Below are 23,378 nucleotides of genomic sequence, written 5' to 3' on the forward strand. Positions count from 1 at the left end.
AGGAGATAAAAGAAGCTTTATAAGGAAACATTTTACCCTCTCCAAGCAGTGCAAAGGCTGGAGGTAATAAGGAGCTTATCTTGATCAAGGGGGTAAAAAAAAAAAAAAAAAAAGGCTAGTGAGGCTCTAGAGGAGGGTTGGCACACTTTTTTCTCTCATGGGTCTAACAGTGACTATTTTAGGCTTTTCAGACCATATGTTCTCTGTGGAAAGTACTCGACTCTGCTTTGCAACACAAAAGCAGCCACAGATGTCTATAAACAAGGGAGTATGGCTGTGTGCTAACAAAACTTTATTTGGAAAAACAAGTGATGGGGAGATTGCCCTGTGGGTTGTAATTTGCTCTGCTCTATAGAGCAAGAGGAAAAATGTTACGTTGAACTTGGAACTCTGTGCACAGTCCAGACAGTGTGGGGCTTGAGGGCATAGTAAGGATTTGCAATTTTATTCAGAGGGCAATATAAAGCCATTGAGAGCTCCCATGAAGCAGGGAGTGACTTGGTCTAATTCAATTTTTTAAATGTTATTCTGGATGATGTATGGGCAATAGATCATAAGAGTCATCAGTGTAGAAGTGGACAGGCAGCGGTCTAGGCAAGAGATCATGATGCTCCGTCTATAGGGGGCAGCATAAAGATGAATTAATAATTAATTAATGAATTAATAATTCTTCTCAAGTCAGGATATGAAAATAGATTGGATGTGAGGGTAAGAGACATGCCAAGGTCTGCCAAGGATGAGTTCTAGGTTTCCGGGTGATGATAGCGCTGTTATCAAAATGTGGCAGATGGAGAAGGAATCAAAAGTTCAGTTTCAGGAACATGTAGTTTGACGTGTCTGTGAGACAGAAGAAGGATTCTTCTGAAGGATGACTGAATCACTACAAGAAAAGATGTACCATTTAGGTCAAAGAGAAGCAAGGCCAGTTCCCAGTCATTCCCACTAGAGTGACTCTAGAGGGAGTGTCCCACAGCCCCTTCTAGAGGGGCCGGGGTGAGAAGCTGCATGAGCAAATGTCACTCAGGACATTTGTTGAAGTGGCCACAACCATTACTTCCTGTGCCAAAATAGACGACGACCTCCTTCTTCAGTAAGTTGAGTGTCTCCACATCATGTCTGTTTCTGCAATAAGCAAGCCTACCGGGGAGTGAAAGGGGACTGATTGCAGGCAGATAAAAATAGTGTACAGAGACACAGGATGTTAATTGTGACCAGCAAACAAAGTTTGCAGGCTAGTTGTGACCTACAAATGTGCTGCTACACGTGTTTCTCTGCTAAGCTTTGACCACATCCTAAAACACAGTTCAACGTGTCAATATTTCAGAGCTAGTCTGTTTGCTCGATTAATCCAGTCATAGGCATAAGGGGAAAAAAAAAGTAACCATGTTTTACCGCTTTTGCTCAGTTCAATTTGAACTGGGTGCTCCTAGGAATACTACTGCAGAAAATAAGCACAGAAATAGGGAACAGGGTAATGAACCATGGGGTCAGAACACATGCTACTTGTCTCCTAATCCAATCCACAGTAGTAGGTGAAGTTTTAATGGGTGTTTTTTGGTCAAATATGTCTAAGAAGCATAAACTTTGAAATAGACTTATGGCAGAATAACTTTTTTAAAATTAATGTTTTATTTATTTATTTTTGAGAGAGAGAGTGAGCACAAGCAGGGGAGGGGCAGAGAGAGAGGCACATAGAATCGGAAGCAGGCTCCGGGCCCTGAGCTGTCAGCACAGAGCCCAACACAGGGCTGGAGCTCACGAACCGTGAGATCATGACCTGAGCTGAAGTCTGATGCTGAAGCGACTGAGCCACCCAGGCACCCCTGTGGCAGAACATCTGAAGGCTAATAATTAATATCTTTCATGCTAATATTCAGTATGAAATCCCAGAAGGAAAATACTGTATTTGGTGTCTTCAAACTTGTTGAAAACATACCATGATGTGGTAAACACACACACATACATACTTTAGATATATCAATTATATATTTTCAATAGAGTCATCATCCTATCTTATAACTCAGTTTAGATTACGCTGTGTTACCAATGACAGAATACCATTGTAGCTACTTAAACAATGAGGGGTTATTTTCGTTAAAGAGCAAGAAAGAGCAGAAGTAGGTTTGTGGCTTTATTCAGGGGCTCACAAACGTCAGAACAAACTCATAAAAATTCTCTTGACCTTTTTCTCTCAGGTGCAAGCTAACTTCTGCCGCTACAAGTACCACAGCTGCGTACAAGAAAAGAAAGAGGGAATCGGGAGGTAGCAAGGGGACATCAGCTTCATCCTTGCCTTTTAACAAGGAAAAAAACCAGATTTTTCAGAATTCTTGTAGCAGACCCTGCCTTGAGTCTCATTATCTTATTAACATCAAGCTATTTGACCACACGTAACTGTTGCAGAGCGTGGGAGAGCAGGTGGAAGCTCTACGAAAGCAGCGAACAGGATTCTTAGAATTGGTTTAGACATGCGTGTTATTTCACCTGGCCTTGGCACATCATTGCTTCAAACAAATGAGACCGCAAGGGGGAAGTTGGATCTTGGCTAGGCAACTAATAAGGTCTGCTATATAGACTGTGTTAGAAAACACACTTGGTGTAACTCATTCATCATTTACAAATTATAATGCACACTCTAATATACTGCCCACATTCCCCTTCAGGAATAAAGCACTGCTCACCCGCTGCTAGGAAGACTGCTAGAAGACAGGCCTCAAGCTATCAACTCCCTTTAGGTATCGCTCTGACTGAAGACAGTCACCTCACCACGGACTCACCCCCTTCCCTGGGGCCATCATCATGAGACTATAGAGGCCCTACTGACTCCTCTGCCCCTTCATGCCCCCCCTACCCCATTCTCTTACCTCTTTCCCTCTCTCCCCTCGGTTCTTCCCAGACTCGGAACACCACTGGAAGGTCTTCTGTTCTTCAGAGCTAGAGGCCAGCTAAAGCTTAGTGGAGATCACATTGCAACTTGACCTTTCCCTCTTCCCGAGCCAGCTTTCCCCTCTTATCTTCTGCTAGTAAACCTCCTCCATGCTAATGTCCGTCTCAGAGCCTCCTTCCTGGAGAACCCAACGTGCTTCAAAAACAAAATAGGAAATTAAATGTACTCAAAACATGTACTCTATTTTAGTTTTAAAGTTTATTTGGAATTTTTTAAAGACATAATTTTTTTTAAAAATCAGAGTTACTAAAGTGAAAATGCAATTTTTAAGACTGCCACATGTCAATGAAATTCTTTGTCATTTCAACAATGGCAAATATGAAAATATTTACCATTTGCACCAACTGTTCATGTCCCTAATTGAAAGACATATGGTTTTGTTTATACAAATGTATTTTTTGGAAACAGCTTTACTTTTCTGAATATAAAATGAATTACTCCTCATTGTAAAATCACAAAAACAAAAATACATTAAAAAAGAAAATAATTCACTTATAATCTTATCACGTATCTGTTATTTATCTCTGAGTGATATCCGTCCAGACTTTTCAAAGGAGTAAACAGCTGTTTCTTTGACATTCGTTTCCTTTAGTCTCAAGGAAAGTCTGAAGATCTGACCCATGTGCCATCCTCCTTGCAATATTAACTGAAACAATTTTAAGAATTTAACTAGAGCATATCTGTATTAAAAAATAATCTGGCCAAGGAATAGGTACAGGACCAAATCATACCGCGCTGTTTTGACCAAGTAATCAGTAATTGGTATTTATGAGACAGAGCTGACGCAGAGAAATGGAGCTGGTGGTACACACCTGAGAGAGCAGGCTGCCTTACCAGGAATAAAAGCTTAAAGGATCCAGAGCGAATGCTTCCCTGAGCTGTGGTAGTGTGCACACTTTGAGCTGCATTTCTTATGACCATGCGTTTTCTCTAAGCATCATGTGAGGAACGTTGCAAGCCATGCCTGGGAGGTACAAGACCACGGCTTGCTGTTCTGTGTGCTGCACTGCATCCTGTTTGTTTAAAAACTAAATACATTTGGTGCTGGGTCAATGTCCTATGAGTTTGCTTAGGCTGAAATGTACAACGACCTCAGCTAGCAGAAACAGACCTTTTTATTATCACACAAACAATTCAGGACTACCTTCTCACTGTAAAAGATTCAAATAATAGAGAACTTTGTAAACTCTCCACTTCAATTTCCCTCCTCTCTTGTTTTCAGTCACTAATTTCCTTATTTTGCATAGGTCTCTTCAGGTTTTCCATTACTTTTCAAGTCAGTTTTGGTAATTTGTGTCGTTCTAGGAATTTATCCATTTCTTCTAAGTGTTAAATTTGTAGGCATATAAAGTTGTTTATGTTTCCTTATAATCCTTTTAATTCCTGTAAGGTGTGTACTTACACGTACCAATTTTATGGGTCTTAACCAAGAACCAGTTTTGGGTTCCACTGATATTTTCTAATGTTTTTCTGTTTCTGTTCCATTGGTTTCTGCTCTGATCTTTATTATTTCCTTCTATCTACTCTAAGTTTGATTTCTGCCTTCTTGCTTGTCAAGGTAGAAGGTACGTTTTGATTTATTTTTCATCTTTAACTATGTAAGCATTTTATGACCTATATTTCCTTCTAAGCATTGCTTTAGCTACAACTCCTTCTTTTTGATATATTGTATTGTTATTTTTACTCAGTTTAAAGTATTGTACAATTTCCCTTGGGAGTTCTTCTTTGACCCTCAGTTATTTGGAAGTCTGTGGTTTATTTTCCAAATCTTTGGGGATTTTCAAATACCTTTCTACTTTATATTTCTAATTTATTTCTGTTATGATAAAAAGCACTTTGTGTTATTTCAAACCTTTTAATGTTTTGAAGACTTGCTTTGAAGACCGTATAGTCTATCCTGAATATTGTTTCATGGTGCTTGGAAATAAAGTATTTTGCTGCTGCCATGTGGAGAGTATTCTTTAAATGTCAGATCCCTTCTCTTTTGTATTGCTGGTGGGAATGCAAACTGGTGCAGCCACTCTGGAAAACAGTATGGAGGTTCCTCAAAAAATTAAAAATAGAACTGCCCTATGATCCAGCAATTGCACTACTAGGTATTTATCCAAGGGATACAGGTGTGCTGTTTTGAAGGGACACATGCACCCCCATGTTTATAGCAGCACTATCAACAATAGCCAAAGTGTGGAAAGAGCCCAAATGTCCATCAATGGATGAATGGATAAAGAAGATGTGGTATGTATATACAATAGAGTATTACTCGGCAATCAGAAAGAATGAAATCTTGCCATTTGCAACTCCGTGGATGGAACTAGAGGGTATTATGCTAAGTGAAATTAGTCAGTCAGAGAAAGACAAATACCATGTGACTTCACTCAAATGAGGACTTTAAGAGGATGTAAATTAAAAAAAAAATAAATGTCAGATCCTTTTGGTCAATGGTGTTCTTCAAGGTCTATATCCTTATTCATTTTCTCTCTGCTTTTATCAATTGCTGAGACAGGAGTAACTAAATCTCCAACTATGGCTGTTGTATTTTCTATTTCTCCTTAAATTCTGTCAGTTTTTGCTTCATTTTTGGGCTCTGTTGTTATTAGTATGTATTTATAATGATTATATCTTTCAGATGTATTGACCTTTTATCACTATGAAATGTTATGAACAAAACCATCCCTTGTAATAATCTTTGTATTGAGGCCTATTTCATCTCATGTAAGGCTAGCCACTCCAACTCTATTATGATTACCATAGGCAGGCATTTTTTTCCATCCTTTTATATTCACGTAATTCTATCTTTGAATTTTAAGTATTTCTTTTGTAGACAGAAAGATCTTGTTTTTAGGGTTTGTTTGTTTGTTTTTATCCATTCCACCTCTGCCTTTTCAGTGGAGTGTTCAGCTCATTCCTGTTTAATGTAATTATTGATACAGTTGATTTATACCTACTATTGTGCTATTTGTTTTCTACCTAGCTCATTTCTTTTTTGTTCCTCTGTTCTTCCACTATCTTTTGTGTTAAACAAAACTTTTTGGATGCTATTTTAATTCCCAAATATTTTAGATGTATTCAGATTTTTTGTTATTGTTAGTTGCTCTAGGGGTTAAAATATTCATCTTTAACTTTCACAATTCACTTAAAGCTAACACAGACTTAATTTCAATGAAATATAGCCTACTGGCACAACTCCATTTCATCTCTCCCCACTCCTTTGTGTTGTTGTCACATACATAAAACCTTCATGCATATTATAAACCTAATAATACTGTGTTAGAATTATGAGCTTAAATAATGTTCTGATGTTAAAGAAATTGAGGAAGGAAAAGAAAAAATTTTACATGCCCATGCAGTCTTCACTTGCTCACATATTTCTGGTGACCTCCATTCCTTCCTGCAGATCAGAGTTACCATCTGGTGTCATTTCCCCTTGGCTTGAAGGACTTCCCTAGTTTTTCCCTCTAAGTCAGGTCTGCTAACAGTTGATTCTATCCATTTTTGTTCATCTGAGGCTGTCTTTATTTTGCTTTTGTTCTTTTAATGATAATTTCACTAGGTTATAGAATTCTTGGTTGACTTTTTTTTCTCGGCACATTAAAAATGTCACTCCTTCTTCTTGTGGCCTCCACTTTTTTTTTTTATAAGAAGTTAACTATTAATCACATTGTTGTCCCCTTCTATACAATGAGTTGTTTTTCTCTTGCTACTTTCAGGATTTCTCTTTTCTTTGGTTTTCAGGAATTTGAATGTAATGTGTATAGTTGCACTTTCTTTTATGTGTGTATCTACTTGGTGTTCACTGAGCTTCTTGAGTCTGGAAATAAATGTTTTTCATCAAAATGGGAAGTTTTCAGCCATTGTATTTTAAAATAATTTTCTCCTTTCTCTCCTCTCTTTGAATGGGTCCTAATAAATATATGCTGGAATTCTTGAAATTGTCCTACAGATCTCTGAGACTATTCCTTTTTTTTTCAATCTCTTCTATTTTTCTTTGGATTAGATAATTTCTATTGTGATATATCTTTTAATTAAGGCCTCTACTGTTTCAAATCTGCTGTTGAACTCACCTAGTGAAGTTTTAAATTTCAGTTATTATACTTTCCAACTTTAGAATTTCCATTTGGTTCTTTCATCTTGGTTTCCAAAAGCCCATTTCTACTGACTGCTTTTTTTCCCCCTTGAGTATGGCTTGCACTCTTCTGTTTCTTGTAAATCTTGTAATGGTTATGTGAAAATAAAAATTTTAGATAATATATTATAGCCCTTATGCATTCTGTTTCATTTTTCTAAGGCTCACTGCATTGTGGGGTTTTGTTGTTTCCTTCTTTGTTTGTTTTAGTAAATTGCCTGAACTTAAATTGCAGATTCTCTCTTCCTCTGAAGCTGACAATGTGTCTGCTCAGGTTTTTTGTTTTGCTTTGTTTTTATTTCTTAGCATTCCTTCCTTGTACTCCCCCATTCCCCTGTCTGCATAGTTTAGTGGCCCACCATGATTTGAGCAGACATGTTAATTTTCTAAGGCTTCCTTGTTTGAAGTATGTGTGTGTTGAAGAGCACCTTCAAAGTTGTAGGTACCTCTCATATCTACCTTGGCTTTCATTTTTCTCTGGTCCTTCTTAGGTCTCCCCAACACCATGCGTCCATGGTTAAGTGACAGGCAGGGATGAGTGGAGAGTTTCTCTCAGCACTATTATGGCTTTCACTGTTAAATTTTGTCTGGAAGATCATTGTCCTAAACCAGGCCTGCAATCTTGGACTTGCAAAGTTGTGGGCTTTCCCCATTCATTCTGAAATGAGGCTCCACTTTTAGACAGCAACGTTGGGGCTTTCACACCCATCCTTCCCCTTCCCCTTGCTCTTCTCTTCCCCTCCCCCTCCCCCTAAATCATTCTGCCACCCTGGTTTTAAAGCTGTTGGTTTTTAGGCCAATAAGCTACAAAGCAACAAAAGATGAAGAAGACAGGGAAAGAGAGCAGCTGAGGCCAGAAGACCATGGACTGCTACCATTCTTACCTGAAACTGTAGTAATTTTCTAGGAACAAGCATTTCTTAATTTTCAGATGGTGGTTTTAGGCATTTTCCCCCTTTATACTTGCTTTTATCCTTAGTTTTGTTTTACTTTGGAAGAACCAACTTAATATTATTTAGGATATCTCAAGTATTATTTTAGGGTCAATAAAATTGTCCTAAAGAATATAGTTAAAAATCTTGAAATTAATTGCTCTTATTTACACTTCTGTACTGTGGAGAATAAACCTACTTATAAAATTATAAAGTCCATGTCTGACAGGACAGATAATACCTATCTAAAATTAAGTTCATTCTCAGCACCCCTTATTCACATATTTATCCCTCCAGATCCATGCTCTTGTTCTCCACTCCTCTTTGACCCATGGGAGGTTGACTTCTATGGACTACTTCATGAGGGCTGCTTTTCTCTCTGACATCATTGGGTTTGACTAATGAGGAAAATGGGTGGGAGATTGGAGGGCAGAGAAGAAAAAAATGAGCATGTTTTTCCACAACTCCCTTCTTGCTTGGTCATAACCAGCAATGGATGTGTGTTTTGTTTTGTTTTTAATTTTTAACGTTTATTTTTGAGACAGAGAGAGACAGAGCGTGAATGGGGGAGGGGCAGAGAGAGAGGGAGACACAGAATCGGAAGCAGGCTCCAGGCTCCGAGCTGTCAGCCCAGAGCCCAACGCGGGGCTCGAACTCACGGACCGCGAGATCATGGCCTGAGCCGAAGTCCGATGCTTAACCGACTGAGCCACCCAGGCGCCCCTGTTTTGTTTTGTTTTGTTTTGTTTTAACTGAAAGCCATACTTTTGTCAGGCAACCCTTTCTTACAGCTATTTACTTCACTAGGTTGCAGTAGTGGGTATTTCTCTAATACCTTCAAGCCTAGGAGTTGTCATGGCTTTCTCTGTTGTTAACCTGGATGTGTTTCACCATCCCTTGTTCTTCTCATTAGGCCAGGTTGCACCTCTGCAAACAATTCCTTCATTAAACTCATTCAATTAACCCTTTTGGTGATTGCATCTGTTTCCAGCCAGGACACGGACCGGTGCACCACTTCTTGGTGTTCTTGCTCCCATTCTGTGTTTCTAGCTCTTAGGGTCCTCCCACTAGAGCTTACCTTCTAGAAGTGTCTTCATCTCAAATCTCTTCTTTTGATCGAAATTTAGTCTACCATATGTCTTATTTGGTAGAAGATCCACTAGAACTAGTCCTACCGGGAAGGTTATTCCGAGGATGCTAACTGTGTTATCTGTCCTGGGACATCTGAATTTTAAAGGCTTAGCCCTTTATAATTTCAGGCAAAACATTTCTAGACATGTAAATTCATATATAGGTGGTAAAGTTGATATTATCTGTGGTGTCCCTCAAGTAAGCCAGGCTCTGAATGTGGGAGGAGGTCAGAAGAGCCAGTTAAACAAGAAGAAAAGTTGCTTGATCCAGTGTTTCCTAAAATACATACCTCAGAGCAATCCTCTTGCAAAAGGCTTTGAAAAAATAATAAAATAAAAGGATGTTTCTCTCATGAAATAATTTTTTGAAATACTGAGTATATCCTCCTCTTGAGAAGAGAAATTGTATATTAGTTCACTAAAGCTATAAAAGTTGTATTGGGTAAATAAACTGGATTTACTTTGAGCTGGTTGTGTTTCAAGTAAGAACAAAATTTTTCAGAATGCTCTGACTTTACTAATAGCCCTCTCTCCAGGGCATTACATAGAAATTTTTGTAATGGGGCACATTGTTTTCTTCAAGAAAATTTGAATACTTAAGCCTTTCACATGTAGGAAGATGGACTGTATCTCCTATTAGCCATTACTGGTTGTTCCTGAATTTTATTTACTCTTTTATTTTAGCCTTTGATTTTCCAAGAATTCTGGTCCTATGGGGTTATGATAAGTATAATAAAAAGAGCTGAGAATCTTATGCCAAATCCACACATTGTTCTATTGTTTTTTAACTTGTTTTAACTTTTCACTGGAATAATTGTTTTCTGGAGGATCTTATAGTGTAAAGTCAATGAAAATATGAATCATCAGTATAGTCTAATCAGATGCAATTGTAACACCCTAATTAATTTGGAATAATTTCATAATTTACAACAGCATAATTGGAAGGACAAGGATCCCTCCCCTTTTTTCATAAAGTGGTTTGCATACCAGCTTCAGTCATACTAAAGAATGATTTACCATAATAAGGAAAAATCACACAGAGAGATAAGTTCTATTTGCATAAAACAAAGTTATTCCAAAGAGCCTTCAAAATAAGGAGGCACCTTTTATTCCAACTATTTTATTTAGTGCATGTTACTGTAAACAATTTCAACAGTAGACAAATTTATAAAGTGTAAAGTGTAAGTCCCAGGTAATCCCCTGCTAGTAGCTACTGTTAATGGTTTGAAACCCCTTGAACTTTAAAATACATATTCATGTATGTGTGTGTATATAATATATATTTGTGTGTATATATACAGATATAAATAAATATACTGAAGTGATAAAGATTAAAATAAAATATAGATGATCATCCAAAAAGAGATTTGAAAACTGGGCTTCTTTCTATACTCTATGACCCATTTTTCTGAGTGTGTAAGCTCTGAATGGCAGCTGTCATTCTGACGTACTTTTCATTTTCTTTTGGCAACAAGACCTCAATTTTGTTGGCCTTAAAATTCTCACTTCTTGACAGGTGCCCGTCAGAACTACATACCTTCCCCTCACATTTCCTACATTTTTAACTGCTTCAAGCTTGTCAGGACAGATCTGCTTAGTCCAGCTATCTGCTAAACTTCATTTTGATAACCCAACTCATTAAAAAGTACTACTGAAGCCTCATATTTATTTATTATTTGAACATGACTCATGAAGGCATCATTCAAATATCTGATTGTACTCACTAATGTATTTCATAACACACATAAATCCATACCTAGGCTTTTTTATGTTCTCATAATGTCTCCATGTGCTCAGCCACCTATATTTAATGAAAAGCTATCTTCCCACCCCCCTGGCAAATTTCAAACATATGTGGAGCTATGTAATGCACAGGCACAGACTTTCTGTGTGACCTTGGACAATCTTGCTCTATCTCCTGATTGCATAAATCCATAGAATGGGGAACCTTGTCATGCAGATTGCTTTTCAAAAATATTAGAATAATTAGAAATAGTGCAGTGATTTGGATTTATCAACCTAAGTTGTACTATTTTAGAGATGCCAATCATGCATCATGTTCATGAACTCTGTTAAGCCATTAAGGAATCACTCAGCATGTATCACAGGCTGCCTTATTGACCTGAAGGAGTAGGATATACTCTTTCCTGGTCTCTGCCTGTCTCCTCTGCTCTTGACTTCCCCAGATCTCTGCAGACTGGTATGTGGAAGGTCACAGACTTGGGGCAGGGAAGCCCTTAGCCAGCTTTGGGTACTGTCACAACTGATTCACTTGGTTTGAATCTATCTCCCTGTTGGACTACCCTGAGACATACACCTCCTGGGCTAACCATAGGATTCCTGCATTTGTACCTGAATTATTCTTACTAAAGCTGACCTTCTTCATATCCAAAGCCAATTACTGAATGCCCTTGTTTCTGGATTTGTGCTTTGTGGTCAATCAGGGCATCCTTGCTGCTTTTCTCTCCATCCTCCGCACTGTTTTTGCTCTAACAGGGGGTGCCTGCACATAAATCTCCAGTACTGAGATCCCTTCTCTCTCTCTTTCTCTGGAGGCCCCAGCTAATACAAATGGGCATCTACTTTGCCCATGGTTCCATGTTCCTGCTTAGGTGATCTACACAGTTCCCTTTTGAGCCTGGGGCTTCTATCCTCCTGACCAGTTATCCCATCTTAGGTCCAAAGCTCAACCCCTCAAAACTGCCACACAGCTGGGCTCTCTTCTTTTGAATGAATTTCCAGTCCTGTGTCCCACCTAATTCTTTTTCTTTTTTTTTTTCTTTTTTTTCCTTTTTTTTAATTTTTTAATATATGAAATTTACTGTCAAATTGGTTTCCATACAACACCCAGTGCTCATCCCAAAAGGTGCCCTCCTCAATACCCATCACCCACCCTGCCCTCCCTCCCACCCCCCATCAACCCTCAGTTTGTTCTCAGTTTTTAACAGTCTCTTATGCTTTGGCTCTCTCCCACTCTAACCTCTTTTTTTTTTTCCCACCTAATTCTTGAATGAATCCTTCTAACTCTTTGTTGTCCTCTCTTCCCTACATGAACCTGAGACTTCTACTCCCTTGAGCTCTCAGTCTGTGGGTATCCACGCCTGCTTCCTACAACCTGTTACCCTGCTAATGGGTAGTGCTGAACAAAAAGTTCTCTGGCCAAATAGCTTTAGAAAAAGCTCTGTTAAAATGGTTACTCAGGCTCACTTTTTGTAGGACTTACCTAAGCCTTTAATATACTAATATGAATCCATGAAGGTGAAAATAATAGTTCTTCTAAATATATCTGTTGAAGGAGCATTTTTTCTACAAATTTTCTTAAAGGCCTGGTGTTTTATGAAACACATTTTGAAATGCTTTTTTAGATTAGACTATGGTCTCTTTCAGTTTTACAGATTCTGATTCAATAATTGTTCACAAGAAATATTTGGGGGGAAAGTGATTGAAGTGGAAAAATCTGTGTTTAGTCAACCCCATTCAAAGAATAAAGAAGCACTGTATTTTGATTACTTGGAGGTTGTTTTCTATAATAGAGCAAGGAGAAAGCAGAAGATTAACATTATTTTATTTATTCCATCCTTGTGAGAATATTTATTGAGACTTAACAGCATGCCAGACATTACTGTCGATGCTGGGGTTTTCATGATGGATTAGATCAGTACTCTCCCTGCCCCCAAGAATCTTAGAGAAATCAGCAAGAGTAAGATATCCTGCATGTCATTTAATATTTTGTGCTGAGTCTGTGCGTCAGAGGTCTCATTTTTAAGTTTTCCTTCAAGTTCTTAAAGTTTGTGTACATCCCCTTTTGTAGTAAACTGGATTCAGGCTCGTCATCCTTCTATAATTAAAGAAAACTGGGGGGATCCATGAGCAAATATGCATAGGCACACAATATGCAGCAAATATATGTACACCAAAACACATACAAACCGTACTCACAGATCCTGCCGAGATCATCTTTATCTGAGTAAAGGTAAAAATAAAACACACCATTGACATATACATGCTATTTTTAGAGCACTGTCCAGAACACCTATATTTTAAAATAACCAGGGGAACTTGTGAAAATTCAGATTCCTGGGCTCTGCTCCAAATATTCCGATTCAGTAGGGCTCAGGAATATGCATGCTAAAGTAGTGCCACTTAACATACTTATACACGCCAACATTTAGGAACTTCAGATTACTGGTTGTGCACTGAGAGCGGGAGCTTGTTGCCAAGCGGCCCTAGATTGGACAGAGGGACTTACCTCACCCTGGTTGCAGTGAGGGTTGTCAGGATAGAAGGCAGGCACCAGGTCTCCCAGTGCGACCAGGTAAAGAAGGCGCCTGCAACATAGCAATGTTCAAAAAGCACCAATCCCTTTTCCTCCATGGTGCCTCAAAGAAAACACAGCTAACAGCTGTGCACACCTGGGCTTCTCACTGTTTCCTCCCTACTGTCAGATGTTTTACTTTGTTTCCATGTGAACTCACTTATGAGGAGATCCCTGGATTCTCTCCAAAGAGATGGGAGATCCACCCCCAGGCTTTGCTTTCACTATTATTTTTAAATTAGATTCAGGTATTGATAGAAATCCAAATACCAGAATGCAGAGGCTTGTGAGATTGGTCTTGTCACGTAACACAAAAATTCAAGAGCGTACTGGTTTCAGATCAAAACTCTAGAAGCCTCCATCACCACATTTCCTGTTTGTAACTGAACAAAGTACACACGAAAGATTTCAAGACACAGAAGAGAGAGAAAACTGAGGTACAGTTAAAGACAAGTTTTACTGGCACACTACTTCTAAAGCGACAGAGCAACATTACTGAGGAAAAAAAAGTTTGTGGGAGCATTTTTAATCCATATATTTGCCTTATGGTTACATAAGGATTTCTCTGAGAAAAGAAGCATGCCAGGTAAGCGGTATTTTTAATTCTTTTGTTCTATTCCTATGCCTATAAATTCACTAAATAATTTCCATGTCCCCATCCAAAAAACACCTAACATTTGGGAAGTAAATCAGTTTACATGTTATTTTTAAAGTGTGAGATAGCCTTTAGTATAATTAGAAAATACTTTGAAATATTTTACTGAATATAAGTTGATTATTTTCTCTTAAAAGAAAAAAATGGGAGGTTTTATAATATAAAGCTAGTTGTAGCTTTCACTGGTGTTCACTGATAACTATGCCATTTAAAGTATCTGTTATTTTTAAAGAAACTTGTTGATCATGCGTATTCCTCTTTAGTTTAGTTATAAAGCTGGTTAGTACTAACCACATTCTAATTCCTTTGAGTTTAGGGATTTTATTACCTTCCCAGACATTAATCCAATTGTCAATATCAGAGAGCTGACCATTCTGCAAAGGCCAGTGAAAATTCGATTGCTTGCAGCATGGATTACAAGGGTTGAATCCCCATCGATTAGCTGGATGTCTGTTCCATGTTGATAGTTCATTCCTCTTTCATTGTTTTACATACTTTTTATTTCTTTAATAAAAATCTTTTTGTTGTAAAAGAAACCACACATATAAAGTGGGAGAACTATGAAATATACATGAAAAAGAAAAAAATTTCCACAGCTCCCATCACCTTAAAAATCATAAGATATTATGTTGTATTCCCTTCCTACTTTTATTTCTATACATTCTATATGGTTTGCTTTTCCTACATGAAGTAATAATGAACATAAAATCATATGTCTAGATTTTTTGCTAACATTAGAACGTAATGATTTCCCTTTTTATGAAAACTTCTGCCTAATCATTTTAGATGAATGTAGACTATGACATTCATTGGGTTAATAACAGCTTCCTTAGTTGTTTTTTTATTGTTTGACATCTGTGTTGTATCCAGTTGTATTATATTTAAAATGACAGAAAGTTGAAAATCTCTATAGCTTTTTCTATATTAAAGGTTATTTTCTTGGAAATTCTAGAGTTGAAATTACTGAGCAAGAGGTTATGAACACTTTAAGTCTCATTATTACCAAAATACTTTTCTAAGACTGCTACCAAGTAACTTTGATCCTAGCGTGTGTCTCCTGAACAGTTTGGTATCATCTAAAAAAAAAAAAAATCTTTACTGAAAAAGTGTAATATGCTAGCCTATTGATAATACTTACTTTGATTATAATAAGGCTGAACACTTTCACATGGGTTTTTAAACTATAATCATACAATTTGTGCATTGTCTGATTACATCTTTTGCTTAATTATTGTGCTTTATCATACTTTTAAGATCAATTTGTATGAGCCACTTATAGGGTAAAGATATTATATATAATCCGTGAATTTGCTTTCCAATGTTTGGTTTGCCAAATTTTAAAAACAATTAATTGGATTAATCACACAGCTGATTAATTGCATGATACCTACGTAGGATACATACGATTTTCGCACCTGTCTTCACTTTTTTCCAGGTTCATAGATTAGCAAAGAACAAAATCAATTGTTGCAGTTTTGCTATGCCCTGGAAAAAATAGACATGGCAGTACTATTTACAGTGGCCATGAGCTGATGGTGTTGGGGAACTCAGGAAGTGTGGGAAGGTCAAAGGCAGTGAATATGGCATTCAACTATTTCCAGGATTACTTAATTCTAATTTTACGATAGATGTGATAAAATTTCATACCATTTCCAAGTTTAGATTTTCCCTTTCGAGGTAACATAGGAGTTCCTCCATTGTCGGTTGAGAGCTTCTGCAATTCCACAGAAGAGATAAAAATACCAAATGTTTGCTGTTAAAGACTCAGATCTTAAAAGGAGAGGGGGAGAACAATGTGAAAGAAGAGAGTCAGATGACAATATGTTTTACATTTAGACAGGCGAGGTTAAACAAGAAAATAAGTGTGAAAGAGTGAAATTATTCCTGGTTAAGTAAAAGGAGGTATGAAAAGAAAAAATGCAAATCTTTCCTTTTCTTCTACCTACATGCTTTATATTCGCTGCATCAATCAATGGGCCAGTATCATAATTCCTACTGTGTTTCTGTATGCTCATAAAATCAATATTAGCTGAATCAAATGGCAAAAACAATTCTTGTGGGCTACCCTTAGTGTAAAGAGTGTGCCACGATTTAGTTACACATTGCTGTTTTTCAAAAAAAGAATTTTCATTGTTTTTATTCGGTTTTCTTTTCCCTTGAGCCTCAATCTCCTTTTTTGAGGACAGTAAGCCTTTCCTTTAGAGACTAGGTAGGACTAAATTATGAATCATCTTTTAAACTGAGATGTTCTTTAAATTAAAGATGGGTCAAAGACAATGTGTTTCATCATTTAATTTAGTTAATGTTTGCAGTGATTTTAAGGAAAGTCAATTCGGGAAAGATTGTCACTTACTAATCATAACTCTGAGAAATAAATGTGCACAAATTGCTAGTTAATAATAAATATCATTACCCTCAACCCAAGGGTTTGTAAAGTTAAAAAACAAAATAATCATCATCATTGTCATTATCATCAGCATCATTACTGGTCACATTTCTGGGCATTTTAAATTTCATTTAATTTTCTCAGTGTTCCCAAACTAGAAAGAAGATATAAAAAATTAACAGGCCTTCTTAAAACATTAAAGTAACATAGTAGTTAAAATTTTGTTGGATGAAAATTCCCAACAACCAGGGCATCTTCTGAGGATTTCACCAACGTGCTTCTCCAACAGAAAACAGTAAGTACAGAAATAAAATGAAGGAGTAAATATAGGAAAAGAAAGACTCATCAACAGCAGGGATTTTGGCAACACTTCAATCTTAATAGGATTTTTCAAGTTGACCAATCCTAATTAGAGTTTAATTATAAAAGTGCCAAGTAGCCCAATATTGGAGGAATTATACGGTCTTAAAATCTGCCCCCACCTCACTCCACATGTATGCTCTCTAACAAATTCAGTAAGTGTTGCTGAAGAGCAACCATGATGTACTAGAAAGAGGGACCTTGATGTCACACAGATGGGGATCGGACCTCCAACTTTACAATTGGTTTAGTGAGGTTCAGTGATATGTAAGAAGTCACACAGCTCATAAATGACTACACTCTTTCTTTCTCTACACTTCAATTTTTTTTTTTTCTCAACGTTTTTTATTTATTTTTTGGGACAGAGAGAGACAGAGCATGAACGGGGGAGGGGCAGAGAGAGAGGGAGACACAGAATCGGAAACAGGCTCCAGGCTCCGAGCCATCAGCCCAGAGCCTGACGCGGGGCTCGAACTCACGGACCGCGAGATCGTGACCTGGCTGAAGTCGGACGCTTAACCGACTGCGCCACCCAGGCGCCCCACTTTCTCTACACTTCAAAGCAGACATTCCAATGCCCTGTATTGCTGTCGTCTGTCTCTCCATCATAGTCCTTCCTCAACATACACCACCCACTTTTCAAATAACCGCCTGGTCACAAAAGACACGTATTTAAGGTTGACAGATTTCAAATTTGGCATTAAAAACAATATTTTATTTACTCAAAAGCCTGGGAGTAGATTTGAGAATCCCTTCCAGTGCTTCTATCTATGACTCTAATGCCTTTTATTGATGGGGTGATTGTGATGTAAGTGGTGGGGGAGGGGGGTGGGATTTGTGGATACTGACAACGTGTCACAAAGAGTCATCAAGAATGCATCTAGTTCCACACCAAACTATCATCACGATAAGAAAGTTGCTGTATAGGTAGAATCCATGGGGATTGTTATATCAGAACTTTTTCTTTGAACTTTCTGGGGTGTCTAAAGTAGATATACACATTCATGGGATGCAAAAAGGAGAAGGTCACTGCTCTGACAGAGTTTGCAAGCAAGAAAGAGAAACTGTCATGAAAAACCGTATCTTATATACTATAAACGTATGCACTGGTCTCAGTTACAGACTCCCTGAAGGAGAAACAATTAAGGCATTATATGTATTGCTTTTCTGTTGTTAATTGTTTAAATAAAGGCTTCTGTAGGAGTCATATCTGTCAGCAGAAAGACAATACATTTGCTTTAGCTAGGCTTCCCTCCAGAGTACATGCAAGTGTGAATTCTAAATACAGTGGCTGCCAAGTACTCTTGGCTTTAAGGGAGTCAGAGGTCTTATAATTAAAGCTACTACTATTAACCCTTGGCAGTTGAATGCTATATAGAAACTTAAATTATGGTTTTCCTAGCTGTCATTGCCTCACTAATAACTTCTTGAGGCCTTTGGCTTTTTAACAGTGTAATAGCTAAATTCAAATTGTGTGGGAGGTCTTTTTAAATTGATAAAAGCTTTTTAAGTGAAAGTAACTATAATTATGGAATAATAATAGTAAAGATTCCGTTTGTTGGGCAAGAATTTTTGAGCACTTTGTGAATCCAGCATTGTAAGAAGCATTATCTGTACCGAATAGATATCCACATGCATATGGAGATATACTGAATATGGATAAAGGGAGGTATGAAAGTGCGTGTGCATGTGTATTCGCATCTATATGGATCTGCCATTCAAGTTGAAAATCTCCACCATGTAGCTACTCAATACCTTCTCATCTGTGTATGTTTTTTTGTTTTTCAAAATGGGGGCATTTGTTGACAATCAAAAAATTATGAAAGCTGGGGTGCCTGGCTGGCTCAGTCATTATAGCATGTGACTCTTGATCTCAGGGTTGTAAGTTTGAGCCCCACATTGGGTATAGAGATTACTTAAAATTAAAATATAAAAAAAACTATTAAAGCTATCAAGAATGTCATGAAATAACAAAGCTTCTAAATGAAAAGCTTCCTGTTTAAAACTCAGATCACATTACACAAGGAAAAAAATCTTGGAAAACAGAAGTCTGGATAGGGAATTGCAGACCCCCAAAATCAATAGGAAAACCAGAAACTATGCTAAGTATACCCTACCCTTCAGAATTTGGCCTGTGTTTTGGCCTTACTGTTCCTGACACATTTTATGAAAATTACCAGGACTTTCCTTAAACCCTTTATGTAAAATGTAGGCACATGACATTGATTTGGTTGTTTCTTTGTAGTTGAAAACAAATTATCTTCTTGTCCCAATTAATGGACTGATAGAACTTTTTCAGTGCTCCTTTTAATTACAAAGAATAAAGGGAAACTTCTAATTGAAATACAATTTTGTGCAAATGATAGGATATTTTATAGCTAGAATCAGTGTAATTATAAAAATAAGATTAAGGGTTTTGCCTTGAAGTATACCTTTTTACACTGTGCTCTACTTTATTTACCCAAACCATAACCATTTATTGAATCTATACTAAATACTAGACGCTATGAGAACTAGAAAGAAAAAAAACACTAAAGAGAAGGTAAATTGTTAGTTCTCTCAAGGATAAGTTCTAGAAATCTATTATTCTTTTTATTTATTTATTTGCTTTCTCACCTCTCCCCTAGAAAGAGAGGTAATAGACGTATATAGCACAGTATAAAGGGTAACCAAATAGATCAAGACAAAGGAAAACAAGGAGCAAGGGATACGATTAAGTCATAAAAAATAAGTATATCATATTATCCAAGAGATTTTCTTAAGATAGATTGTGTATCAAACGATACATATAGACAGATGGCCAATAGCAATTTTCACATGAACTAGAAGAGCAAAAATGTGACAGTCCTTGAGGAGATCTTCAGCTTCTTCTACCTGAGATACTGAATGACATATTAAATAATATCTTCCAGTCCATAAAATTGTTATAATTAATTAATTCAGTAGCAAGTTTTATACAGCTGGTTCTTTTTCTTAAAACAAGATTTATTTTGCCCTGATAACATAGACAGAAAATGTACAAAATATAAGAGAACAAACAGAGTGACAGTGTTTAAATTTTTATTTTCTGACTATAACCTGAAGTTCAGTATTCTGTTGCCATTTTAGGGCAGATTGTCAGCTGAGAGGGAAACCACTTTGATATTCTCTTAAAACATTTTGGGAACATAACTGGGACATGTTCCCAGAATAGAAAGCCATCAAAGCCCATTCTGCTTTCATTCAGAGGTAGATCCAGGGACAACCTATAGGCAGGGTCAAAATTTCCTTCCAAAATCAGTTTTGCATCCTTTCAGCATGTGCATGATTGAATGATCAAGGTTCCAAAGTGTATGTCATAGGATTTGATGCAATAATTCTAGACTGGACAATTTCTTCTCCTTCTTCTTTTTTTAATTACAAATTTTCTAAAGTAAATGTTCTTTAAAGTTTTTACTTAAATTCAAGTTAGTTAACATACACTGTAATATTAATCTCAGGTATAGAATTTAGTGAGTCATCACTTACATACAACACCCAGTGCTCATCACAAGTGCTCTGCTTTATACTCATCACCCATTTTGCCCATCCCCCCACCCATCTCCCCTCCAGCAACCCCCAGTTTGTTCTCTGTAGTTAAGAGTCTTTTATGGCTTGCCTCCCTCTTCCCCCCGCCCCATCTTCATCTGTTTATTTCTTAAATTGCACATATACATGAAATAATATGGTATTTGTCTTTCTCTGACTTATTTCGTTTAGCATAATACTTTCTAGCTACATCCACATCACTGCAAATGGCAAGATTTCATTCTTTTTTTGATGGCTGAGTACACACACACACACACACACACACACCAAATCTTTATATCCATTCATCAGTTGATGGACATTTGGGCTCTTTCCATAATTTGGCTATTGATGCTGCTATAAACATTGGGGTGCATGTGTCCCTTCCAATTAGTATTTTTGTGTCCTTTGGGTAAATACCTCTAAATACCTAGTAGTGCAATTGCTGGGTCATAGGGTAGTTCTATTTTTAACTTTTTGAGGAACCTCCATACTGTTTTCCAGAGTGGCTGCACCAGCTTGCATTCCTACCAACAGTGTAAGAGGGATCCCCTGTCTCTGTATCGTCACCAACATCTGTTGTTTCCTGTGTTGTTCATTTTAGCCACTCTGACAGGTGTGAGGTGGTATCTCATTATGGTTTTGATTTGTATTTCCCTGATGATGAGTGATGTTGAGCATCTTTTCATGTGTCTGCTGGCCATCTGTATTTCTTTTCTGGAAAAATTAGACTGGATGATTTCTTTTTTTTTTTAAGTTTATTTATTTATTTTGAGAGAGAGAGCACACACATATGAGCAGGGGAGGAGCAGAAAGAGAGGGAGAGAGAGAATCCCAAGTAGGCTCCATGCTGTCAGCACAGAGCCCGATGCATGGCTTGATCTCAAACTGTGAGATCATGACCTGAGCTGAAATCAAGAGTCAGCCACTTACCCAACTCAGCCACTCAGGACCCCCTGGACTATTTCTAACACAAGACTACAAGTCACCCAATTTAGCCAAAGGTAAATTGTTAATACATCTATCAAATGCTTCATTTAAAACAATGCAACTTTCATGTCAACTCTAAAATAAACTAGCTGTGATATGTGTTCTTAGGTAAACTGTGCTATATTGTGGCATATAACTAGTAGGCTGAAAAAAATAATAACAAATATTTGCATAAAACAATAATTATAAATAGTTATACTTTGCCCATTCTTTTGCTAACAATAACCAGAAAAAACAACTATTTCATGAGGCCATTCTTGATTTATGAAGGTAGAACCATGTTTTCAGCATAAAGAAAACCCTTATTTTTCTCTTCTCATAGTAGGACAGTGTGCATTTTTAATAAGTAAAAGTAAAGATATTGATGGGTCTTCAAGGCAAAAGTTGAGGAATGAAGGCATATCCCACTTCATGCTTCTGAAAGTTATTGTGTGTTCTGTGAGGAGATTATTTCTATTCATCCTGACTCTTAAGTCATTAACATCCCAGTTTTATGCAGGCATATATTTCCTAGGGTTGTAGCTGGCTCATACAGCTTACCTCAACTAGTGGTATTGTTTAAATTCCTTTCCCAGAGAATTCACTGACACTAACCAAACTCCCCAAAGACTGATTTTTAAACAAGAAAATAAAATTTTATGTTTATAGTGGTGTACACCCCATAAATTTAATTAGATACCTAGCTGTTAGCACCAACTTCCTTGTATCAAGTTCTTAGAAAAAATATAATAATCTGTAGGTTTTTTGGTAAATGTAGGTTCAGGGCAGAGAGAATTAGGATGTTGTTCATGAGTACTTTCACCAAGATTACAGCGGCCTAATGTGTTACTCTTCTTTTCACAAGGATCTATCTCATAGCTGCTGGGAGGTAGGTCTTTTCTCAACAGCACTAGAGACAAATGTACTATGATCTTCAACTTGTCTTTCCTAGATTGTGAGTGTGCCTAGACCTCATATTTGATCAGAACTTTTCTGTTGGCCCTAGTCATTACATTGTCTGTCTTTATTCCACTTGTCTTTTAGTCAGTTGACACGTGTTCAGTGAGAACCTACTTTGTGCTGAATAGGTTACAGAAATAATAACAGGAGTCTCACTAGTAGGGAGATGAGAATAAGAATAACGATAGTTTCCAGTTACGAGTTGACTAAGTCATGGGAATAAAAGGTACAACATAGATAATACGGTCAATGGTATTGCAATAGTGTTGTGTGGGGACAGAAGGTAGATACACTTGTGGTGACCGTATAATGAATAGAAACGTACATCTGAAACTAATGTAACCTTGTGTGTCAACTACACTAAAAAATTTTGAAAACGATGCAATAGCTAACATTTATGGGGCATCTTTTTTTTTTTTAATTTTTTTTCAACGTTTTTTATTTATTTTTGGGACAGAGAGAGACAGAGTGTGAACGGGGGAGGGGCAGAGAGAGAGGGAGACACAGAATCGGAAACAGGCTCCAGGCTCCGAGCCATCAGCCCAGAGCCCGACGCGGGGCTCGAACTCGCGGACCGCGAGATCATGACCTGGCTGAAGTCGGACGCTTAACCGACTGCGCCACCCAGGCGCCCCACATTTATGGGGCATCTTACTGGCGAGGAACACTCTTCTACAAATCTCCTTACATGTCTTAACTCACTTAATCCCCACAAAAATAGGTAAAATGAGGAAATTGAGGCATGAAGACCAGGATGAATATGGCGTTCTTTCTGTCCTTTGGGAAGTTCACAGTCAAGTAGGACGAGATTTTTACACATAGATGGTCATCTCAATATTTGTTGAAACGTAGGGGGGTGTAAAAGATGTCACTTGGTGGGGGACAGGCAGCATAGAACAAATGCTTCAAAGAAAAGGTAGTCTTGAAGGATGACTATGAACCTGTCAAACAGCTGAGGAGAAAGGCATTTCAGGCAAAGGAGCAAATATACAGAGACATAAGGACATGAAATGTAAGTATGGTATCTATTGAGCATCATAAGTGCTTCAGAACGA

At 37.5% G+C, this 23,378-nt stretch overlaps 1 protein-coding gene and 1 long non-coding RNA gene across 4 annotated transcripts in view; one reads left to right on the forward strand and one right to left on the reverse strand.

The window, feature by feature from the left end:
* LOC125920931 (uncharacterized) overlaps positions 1-3,048 on the reverse strand; it is a 30,146-nt gene extending 27,098 nt beyond the window's left edge. The window contains exon 1 of the long non-coding RNA XR_007457257.1: positions 2,865-3,048. This is a non-coding gene — a long non-coding RNA (uncharacterized LOC125920931). The remainder of the gene's footprint in view (positions 1-2,864) is intronic.
* A 10,683-nt stretch (positions 3,049-13,731) lies between these two features.
* LOC125920932 (T-cell receptor-associated transmembrane adapter 1) overlaps positions 13,732-23,378 on the forward strand; it is a 40,295-nt gene continuing 30,648 nt past the window's right edge. The window contains exon 1 of one of the 3 annotated variants that reach the window (XM_049628145.1): positions 13,732-14,033. Coding sequence is in view for 1 of the 3 variants with exons in the window: in XM_049628147.1 (XP_049484104.1) it covers positions 14,027-14,033 (7 nt within the window). In the remaining 2 variants the exon portion in view is untranslated. Of the gene's footprint in view, positions 14,034-17,678; positions 17,755-23,378 lie in introns of those variants that run through there. The other 2 variants (XM_049628147.1, XM_049628146.1) reach the window with 2 other exon arrangements.

The sequence above is a fragment of the Panthera uncia genome, chromosome C2, assembly GCF_023721935.1.
Source record: "Panthera uncia isolate 11264 chromosome C2, Puncia_PCG_1.0, whole genome shotgun sequence".
NCBI classification, from domain to species: domain Eukaryota; kingdom Metazoa; phylum Chordata; class Mammalia; order Carnivora; family Felidae; genus Panthera; species Panthera uncia.